We start from the raw sequence: 8869 nt of genomic DNA on the forward strand, positions 1-8869 counted from the left end.
TCCCAAAGTACAAACTGATTTGCAATACAATGCTGTACCTCCACATAAGGACCTTCCTTAGATTTCCCTCTATTCCAACATTCTTTTTTTTTTCAGCAACTTCATCTTTTATTTTAAATTCTTACAGCATCATTCAGTCTGTCTCCCAAGAGGCATCTCAAAATTAGTACTGAACAGCAAAACCAAAAAAATTACACCTTACAATTCTTCAGGCAAGAGCACAACTTTATTTTCACCTATAATAATAAACCACAATTGACAACAACAAAGGAGACTGTGCAGTTCAACTTTTTATTTTAATAAAATCAGAATATGCACAGCACATGCAGTGCTAGCATCTAAACTAATACAATAAGCAATTACTAAAGCTACAGTGACTTGAGGTTCAATCTTTACATTCAGCAAGTTTAAATCCATTCTTAATGTGATTTTTGAAACCTTATTAACTGAAAATATTGCTTGCTGATAAAACTTGCTCAAATGCTATTGCTGAATGTACAAGTCACTGAATATGCCAATACAACAAAGATAACCACATGTTTGAGGATTGCAATGTGCCAGACATTCACTGAAAAAAAAAAAATACACACAACTAAACAAAACTCATGCAACAAACATCTGAGAATCTGGACACTTATCAGTGTTTTGAAGTGTTTCATTAATATCTTAAGACAAGTGTATCAAAACCTTGGCATGATTTAATTTCAAGTCGCCAATTTTGTTTTTACTAACATCAGAAAGTTATGGCTACACTGCCAATGCCGGGTCTGCTTAATTTGACTTAAGAGTTTAATATGACTTAACATTAAAAGCTCACACTACCCCGAAATATATAATTTCACGCATACGGTGACATTCAACATTCAAGTGCCAGTGTTTTTGTACTGTCTTTTGGTCAAGTTTCTTTAAACTTTCAAAGAATCACTTTTAGGCTTACAAAAATAAATATTTGTCAAAATGTTCAATAAATATTACATAAAACTAGCAGCAAAAAGTATCTAGAAATCTGTCGTGTGCAAATAGTTTTCTTCCCAACTATTATTCCCATGGTCCCAAATAAATTTTTAGAATCTAGTCCCATCCCCTTCCTAGACAAGCTGCGTTCAACAATCTCCAAGAGACAAAATAAGATTGGAAGTTTAAGGACACGCACACAAGACATATATATAAAATTCTCTGAATGTGCAATAAAAGAAGTACTTTGTAAAAAGTTATGGGCAAAATGTACAAGGGCCTAAACCTAGACTAATTGAAATAGCACCATAACAAATGACCTCAATACTGTCAAGTGCACCTACTTAATAAAAGTTTTAGAACAAGGCACAATACACTTGAAAATCTATTGCACTTTAGGAAATTTTTGCCGTCTTCCTATGCCACTGTAAAAAGATTGAGCGTTTTGATCACCGCATTCTGGCCACAAAATTAGCACAGAATTCAAAGTGGCAGAGGCATTTTAGTGGTGGACAATGCTCATCTTTGGCCAGATTTAGCATAAACAGACTATAAATACAATGGAAACCTATGCAACTAAAACTGACTACAACTGCACTGTATAGCAGAATTGACACCTTGTGCAGTTATGTACATATTTCCAACCTGTGTGATCTCAAAGATTTCAGTTTGTTACTCTTCTGGAGCCATTTTTACAAAGTCTATAGTAAGCCAGTTTAACATCTCAACGCAGCTTGAACAGAGTAATGTGAATCGGCATTTAAAATAAAGCCTGCTGCATTAATTCTTCCTGTTCATACCCTCTTGACCAAAAAACATCAACACTAGCATGCGTTATTAGACCAAAAATCACCCAGGGCCCCAATGAGGGCTGGTCATTGCTGTGGTCAGCCATTCTACCATTTCAATTTCATTTATGGCAGGCATTTAAAAAGTCTAAGTAGATGAATTCTCCTAAAAACCTATTTCAAGTTATCAGACCTTTAAACTTTCCCTGTAATAATATGCCCACATTTGGCTAGCTCATAATTAATGATCTGCCTAAACATTGAAAGAGGAATTGCTGTATTTACTTGCATTAACTTTGAAAACAGTGCTTTGAATGTATGCATGTATTCATACATCACCTCATCATGACTGGAATGGCTTGTTTAAAGACTATCAGGTTCTAAATACCTATCCAGGATAGAGTGAGCAAATCAGAACTTTAACTTAATACAGTTTGCCACATTAGAAACTAATTCCGTTAATATGCTTCAAGACGTTTGTTGTTTGTTTTCCCCCAATCTGCAAGTATCAGAAAGCCCTAATGCAGGCTACCGCATAAGTTTTTTCCTTATAATATTTATGGATGAATCGATGATTCCTGTTAAGTTGTATCACACCTGTGTGCCAAGGTTTGATTTTAGCCCAAGTTCAGTAAATTTATTTTGTCAAAACAATTGATATCTTGAGCATTACTGAGCCAACAGGACATCAAAATAAAAAGTTGTCTAAAGTTAAAGGCACAGTACATTAACAAACAAATGATCCTCAGTCACAAAATTAATAAATGCAGTTTGGGATGGGGGTTGGCGGGAGGGGAGTTAATCCAAACTACAGCAATGAAATCTTCGAACCATCTTCTGAACAGGGCTGCTGATTGTTCCTTTCATCTCTTCGTGTGACCTTGAGCTCCCTTAAAAAAAAAATTTCAGTGGAGAATCACAGCTGGTAATGTACTGCGAGTTCTTGAAGCTACACAAGGTATAGTCTGGCTAAGTTACATGTGGTTTCCATATTAGCTTGTTTGGCAGGGTGACCTACTATACAGTAGGTTCAGTTACCCCACCAGTCAACCCCCTGGGAGTTATAATTTCCTCCGTATCCATCACTGTTGTAAAAGCCTCCATAGCCACCTAAGGAGAGATTTAAAAAAGAGAGAAATTAATTAAGTCATCACTATTAAATACAACCATTCCCTTCCTTAAGTACTTTGATGTCAAATTATGAAAAGCAATCTGTGGGCCTGGACTTCCCTAGTGTTTTTAACTATGCTTTGAAAAAGAGGACTACAAGGAAGAAGCCCTCCCCGAGGACAGGAGGTTAAAAATGAACATTACCTCCACCAAACCCTCTGCTGCTGCCGTGGCCACCTCCCCCGCTGCGGCTGCTGCTTGCGCGGCTGCTGCTGAAGCTGGAACTGCTGGCACCGCTGCTTTGTCGATAGTCTCGGGCACCGAAACCTCCACTGAATCTACTGCTGCAACAACAGAACCGTGTTGGTGATTGGAAGGAAGAGAAGATCCCATCAGATAAGCCGGTTCTTGTTAAAAACTCCCAATGGTGATGGTCAGTTCCTGAATTTTGGATTCTAACGATTCCCCATCCAGCCCCGTTTTCCCTAATGCGATATTAAAGGCTGCAGCCATAAACGGCTCGCGTGAACATTGTTGACAACCCCTTCTAACACCCCTTACCCAAAGGATCCAGGCAACCTAAAGAAATGAAGCCTGTTCCACTAAGTACCTGAAAAGTTAACTCTGGACACAGCACCCACCCCCATTCTTTATATATGCCACCCGTATGCCTCACCTCTTAGACCGTCCACGACTGCTACCCTTGTAGTGGTGTTCGTAGGCCATGTTTTCTAACCAAGATGGCACTTCTTGTTTAGCTTCAACAAGAAGATCCAACAAATCCTTCGTAATATTTATGTTTCTCTCATTAAAGAATGAGGTGGCAAGGCCTAAACCAGTCCCAAAAAAGTACATAAATTAAAGTCTTCCATAAAAGCATAGAATTCTTACACTGCTACACAGACTATTAAGTAGAACACTAAAAAGAGATCACAAGTCACTTCTATATTGCAGAGATAGACTTTAACAGCACCCCCTGGTCATACAGTTCTTAAATGTAAGATCCTGAAAAGCTCTTTGCCACATGTATTCCACTGAAAAACTACCACCAGCCCATCAAGTAGCCAAACACTTACCAAGGTTTCCTACACGTCCCGTACGGCCAATGCGATGTACGTACTCCTCAATATCACTTGGCAAGTCAAAATTGATAACATGCTTCACATTTGAAATGTCCAGTCCTCTTGCTGCTACCTGGAAAGTAATTTTTGTTACACAGGGTGCACTTAAAGCCAAAGCTGAACATGGGCAACTTGAAAATAAGATTTTACTATACATACTGCTGTAGCCACTAGAATTGGGCTTTTTCCTGAGCGGAACTGGTGAAGGGCCTCTTCTCGGTCTCTCTGAGATCGGTCTCCATGGATGCTGGTACAAGCATACCCTTCATGGTACAAGAAATCCTCCAGAGAATCTGCACCCTTTTTGGTCTCCACAAACACTAAGGTCAGCGAATCCTTGCCTGATTGTGAAAAATTACCCAAGTATTTGTCACTAATAGGGTCTTAGTTCTCTTTATGTTCAGTAAACATCCAAACAGAGGCAAATAAATAGACTTTAACAGGAAGTTTTAAATGGAGAGGAAAAGCAATAAAGGTGAGCCAAATGGAGTCCCATTACCTAAACCACCAGAGTGACACTAAAAGTTTTCTAATTTTACCTGTGGCATTTAGAAGGTCAAGCAAAAATGACCGTTTGTCAGACTCCTCCACCCAAACTACTTTCTGTGTGATGTTCTCAGAGGTAGAGCCAACTCTTCCTACAGCCAAAAAGATGTACTCATCCAAGAAATCACGAGCAAGCATCTGAAAGAAAAGAATTATCTTCATCTACTGAGGCCAACAAATTCCTTAAGTAAATAAAACTTGCAGCATCACACAATACCTGTATTTCCTTAGGGAAAGTAGCACTAAACATCATAGTGTGGCGAACTCCCTTTGGAGGCATGGTATCTTGTTCAACTATTCTACGTATCTGAGGTTCAAACCCCATATCCAGCATCCGATCAGCTTCATCTAACACCAAGTATCTGTCATAAAAACATTCAGTTTCGAATTTGAGAAAAGATAAGTTTAGTACAGCTATTATTTACATACAATCATATATTCACTGATGGTTAAATTCCTCACACTGCAGGATTTAACACACGTACACAAGACACCGCACAGGACTTGTGCCGCAAAATAAATCATTCACAAGCACAGCAAAACTAGCTCTTACTACTTCTGACTCTGTCCCAGTCCAGTCATTCTCAACCTCTACTAAAAGGTCACCGATTTTTCAACATTAAAACTACAATTAGTAAACTTCTCATAAAAGAGCACTAAAATAAATCACTTCTGGATCTTAAAACTTAAAACAATGCTAGTAAATACTACAAAGCCAATGGTCAGCAATTTAAAAAATACTACATTTTATGCACTTAAAAATTAACATACTTGCAGAAGTCTAATCCAATCTTTCCTCTTTCCATCATATCCACTAGACGTCCTGGAGTAGCTACTAACAAGTGGCATCCACGCTCTAAGTCTCGAATCTGCTGACCAATATCAGCACCACCATAAACCACACAAGGTCGAACTCTAGATCGGTATGAAAACTATAAGCAAAGAAATTGTTATCAACTTCAAGGCCAACTCTTCTTCATAATCATAAAACATTTCAAATGTATCAACGAGAAAGCCAATAATCCCTGAAACGTGTACTTACTTTTCTGGCTTCCTCATAGATCTGTACTGCCAATTCTCTAGTTGGTGCTAATACCAAGGAGATTGGGTACTGTTTGCGACGCCCATACCTTCCATTTTCCTAAGAAATAATTTGTAAATTAAACTCTTAACATCTTCTTTTAAAGGTCTATTACAGCATAATTCCCTTCTGTAGTTTAGATTATACTTGAAAACTGTTTTTCATTAAATAATCTGGAATAAGTAGATGTGCCATTTAGAAAGTTCTCAACAGCTACCTACAAAGTTCTACAATAATGGCACATTTCAGGGCACCTGGCAGGTTCAGTCAGTACAGTGTGCAACTCTACATTTCGGAGTAGGGAGGTCAAGCGCCAGGCTGGGCATAAAGTTTATTTAAAAAGAATAAATAATGCCCCACATAACAAATATTTACCTTCATGGCCCTCAAAGCCTCGCCTGGACCATCTGAATAAATCTGACTCAAGATGGGCAAAAGAAATGCTGCAGTTTTTCCAGACCCTGTTTAAGAGAAAGCATATTCAGAGAAAGAAAGACCTGCTTATTATTTTTGAATAAATATTGGTAGAGGACAGTTTTTTAACTGCCCCATTACTAGTTAATTAGTGGTTTTACTTTTATACCCCAATAAATTTTCTAAAAACTAACAGTTTATTAAATACCAAGAAATGACTTCTTTGACCCATTTGTAACAGAAGTCAGCAAACTAAGGCCCTATGAATCTTTGTAAATAAAGCTTTACTGGAATACAGCCAGGCCCAATCATTTACATGCAGTCTATAGGTCCTTTCACACTACAAACAGCAGAAACGAGTAGACTGGCAACAGAGACTATGTGGCTCATAAAATCAAAAATGTTTATTTCACTCCCTTACAGAGAAAGTATACCAAACTCTGATCAACAATGTAGTATTCACTTTTTTGCATTTGTGTTTGCAAATGTGCCACCCTCCTTCAAATCGGTCAAACTCACAGATATAGCAAAGCTTGCACTCAATTTAGAGGCTAGAACTATCCCCATTCCCAAAAGATGGGAGGTACTCCTTTACCATGAAGGTACCTTTCTTTCCCTTGGCCACAATCCTACGAATCAGACTATTTTGATCATTCTTATCGATCTCTCGATTGTGAGTTCGAGCCCCACATTGAGCTCTGCACTGACAGTGGGGAGCCTGCTTAGGATTCTCTCTTTCTCCCCTTCTCTCTGACCCTCCCCTGCTCCTGTTCTCTCTAAATTAATAAACTTTTTAAAAAAAAGTTACAGTGCTAATTTCCCACCATTGCACAATGACAATAATCTAACCCTGTTTCAACAATTAACAGGCTAAGGGCTTTCTACAGGGATCCCCAAGACACCCTAATGAGAACACTAAAGATAATAGAATCCAAAGGTCTAAGACAAGAAATGCCAGCCAGCTACTCCATATCTGTATCAAAATATACCAGTTAGGCTACATCTGGGACTCAAGCTTCCCCACAGAACTTAGATATCCTGTGTGGGGTTTTTTTGGTACTAGTTTTACAAGAGTAAACCCAACTAAGGTATTTTTGACAACTTTTTACTTTTACCAAGTAAACTTACCTGTTTGGGCACAAGCCATCAAGTCTCTTTTCTCTTTGATAATAGGAATAGCATGCTTTTGCACTGGAGTTGGGCGAGTATAACGAGTAAGCTCAATGTTTCCCATAATAATTTCTCCCATCTCAACATCGCTGAACTGTCAAGAAATTCAACGGGGTTATATTGCTAGAAATGCTATCCGAGAGCTATTTCTGTTTTATACTAAAACGATAATGGGGAGGAAAAACCCGAACACCTGATTTGTACTTGATAGCTGCTGTAAGTAAAACTACATTATATTTTAAGGAAAATCAGTCCCCAGGCTTACTCTACATTGAAGAAATCTGGGGTCTTCCTACATTTGACCCATTTTCTATTTCCAAGTATTAGTAATGGTGACACTGAACACTATCTTTCCCTTTTCACAAATCAATGAGGCAGGTTTTTAATGTAACTAAAGAATTACTAAAAGTAGGCATGATCTATATTTGGTTTCTGGAAGCCCACCTTGTTTTGATGTGCTATGAGAACATTTACACTTCCCTCTTCTGTCTTAAAAAGTCAAGCAAGAGGCGCCTGGGTGGCTCAGTGGGTTAAGCGTCGTCCGACTTTGGCTCAGGTCATGATCTCACGGTTCGTGGGTTCGAGCCCCGCATCGGGATCTAGGCTGACAGCCAGCTCAGAGCCTGGAGCCTGTTTCAGATTCTGTATCTCCCTCTCTGACCCTCCCCTGCTCACGCGGTTCTCTCTCTCAGAAATAAATAAAACATTAAAAAAAAAGTCAACCAAAAATACTTACACTTTCAATGTGTGGAGGACAGTTGTTACCTGTTGCCTCAACTGGAATGTCATCGTATTTCTCAAAGTTAATCCCAGTGTTGCCTCCAGAAAAGAGTTCCCTAAAATCAAAACATTTTAAGTTTGTTTGTTACACTAGCTAATAAGGCTTTACAGTAATTAACATACATTTCAAAAACTTACTGTTCCAAGCGTTCACTTGGTGGGAGTGGTTTTGACCAATCATCTTCATCTGATTTGTCACACCAGCGACTATTTCCACCACGTTCAAATTTGCCAAAGCCACTTCTATCACCACGGCTGCCAATGCCGTCATAGTCACTCCGTCCACGATCATCAAACCTGAATAGCATAAGCAACTAATCAGAATATCATTTAACCATTATCAGATTACTGTCCCTACTCTACAACGATTCCTGAGAGAAGCTGAATTACTCATTATGGCTAACTTCAAGGACATCAATTTTGCTCACTCTTATTTGACCAATAAGACCCTCTAATTAATCAGATCAAATGTATTATTTACACAGCTTTTACGTTCTAAAATAAGTAGCCTTGATTTCTATAAAATTATACAGCCAACACAGGCCTCATACATGCTGAAATTAAGAACCAAGTCTTAAATATTTGGTATCAGCACATAACTTGTACTTTGATTTAAAGTTCTCATCCAAATATATTTTAGTGATAGGAAAAAGAAAATAGCACACCAAATATCAATTGTCCCAGTCATACTAGGATGTCATTTAAAAGGACAATCAATTCACCTGTGTGACAGACTTTGGATAAAAGGTAGAAAATAATCCTTACCTGAATTAAGATGTTTTTAGTTTTAAGCCTGTTTGCGAAAAATCAGGACACACAGGACTAACCACAGCTATTAGGCGCATGAGGTCAGTTCACCACTTGTGTAATCAAAAATATAAGGTGTTTAAAAATTGTCATAAAGA

General features: G+C 38.3%; 1 protein-coding gene across 2 annotated transcripts in view; it reads right to left on the bottom strand.

The window, feature by feature from the left end:
* Positions 1–272: 272 nt before the first annotated feature.
* DDX3X (DEAD-box helicase 3 X-linked) overlaps positions 273–8869 on the bottom strand; it is a 17705-nt gene continuing 9108 nt past the window's right edge. The window contains exons 5-17 of one of the 2 annotated variants that reach the window (XM_077768531.1): positions 8103–8261; positions 7921–8020; positions 7143–7278; positions 5976–6061; positions 5562–5660; positions 5291–5451; positions 4737–4881; positions 4513–4657; positions 4133–4314; positions 3929–4046; positions 3529–3682; positions 3057–3193; positions 273–2852 (exon numbers count right to left, since the gene is read on the bottom strand). In XM_077768531.1, the coding sequence (XP_077624657.1) occupies positions 2773–2852; positions 3057–3193; positions 3529–3682; positions 3929–4046; positions 4133–4314; positions 4513–4657; positions 4737–4881; positions 5291–5451; positions 5562–5660; positions 5976–6061; positions 7143–7278; positions 7921–8020; positions 8103–8261 (1702 nt within the window). In that variant the 3' untranslated portion in view covers positions 273–2772. Of the gene's footprint in view, positions 2853–3056; positions 3197–3528; positions 3683–3928; positions 4047–4132; positions 4315–4512; positions 4658–4736; positions 4882–5290; positions 5452–5561; positions 5661–5975; positions 6062–7142; positions 7279–7920; positions 8021–8102; positions 8262–8869 lie in introns of both variants that reach the window. The other variant, XM_077768530.1, reaches the window with a different exon arrangement.

This window comes from Crocuta crocuta, unplaced genomic scaffold (assembly GCF_008692635.1).
Source record: "Crocuta crocuta isolate KB4526 unplaced genomic scaffold, BGI_CrCroc_1.0 scaffold467, whole genome shotgun sequence".
NCBI lineage: Eukaryota > Metazoa > Chordata > Mammalia > Carnivora > Hyaenidae > Crocuta > Crocuta crocuta.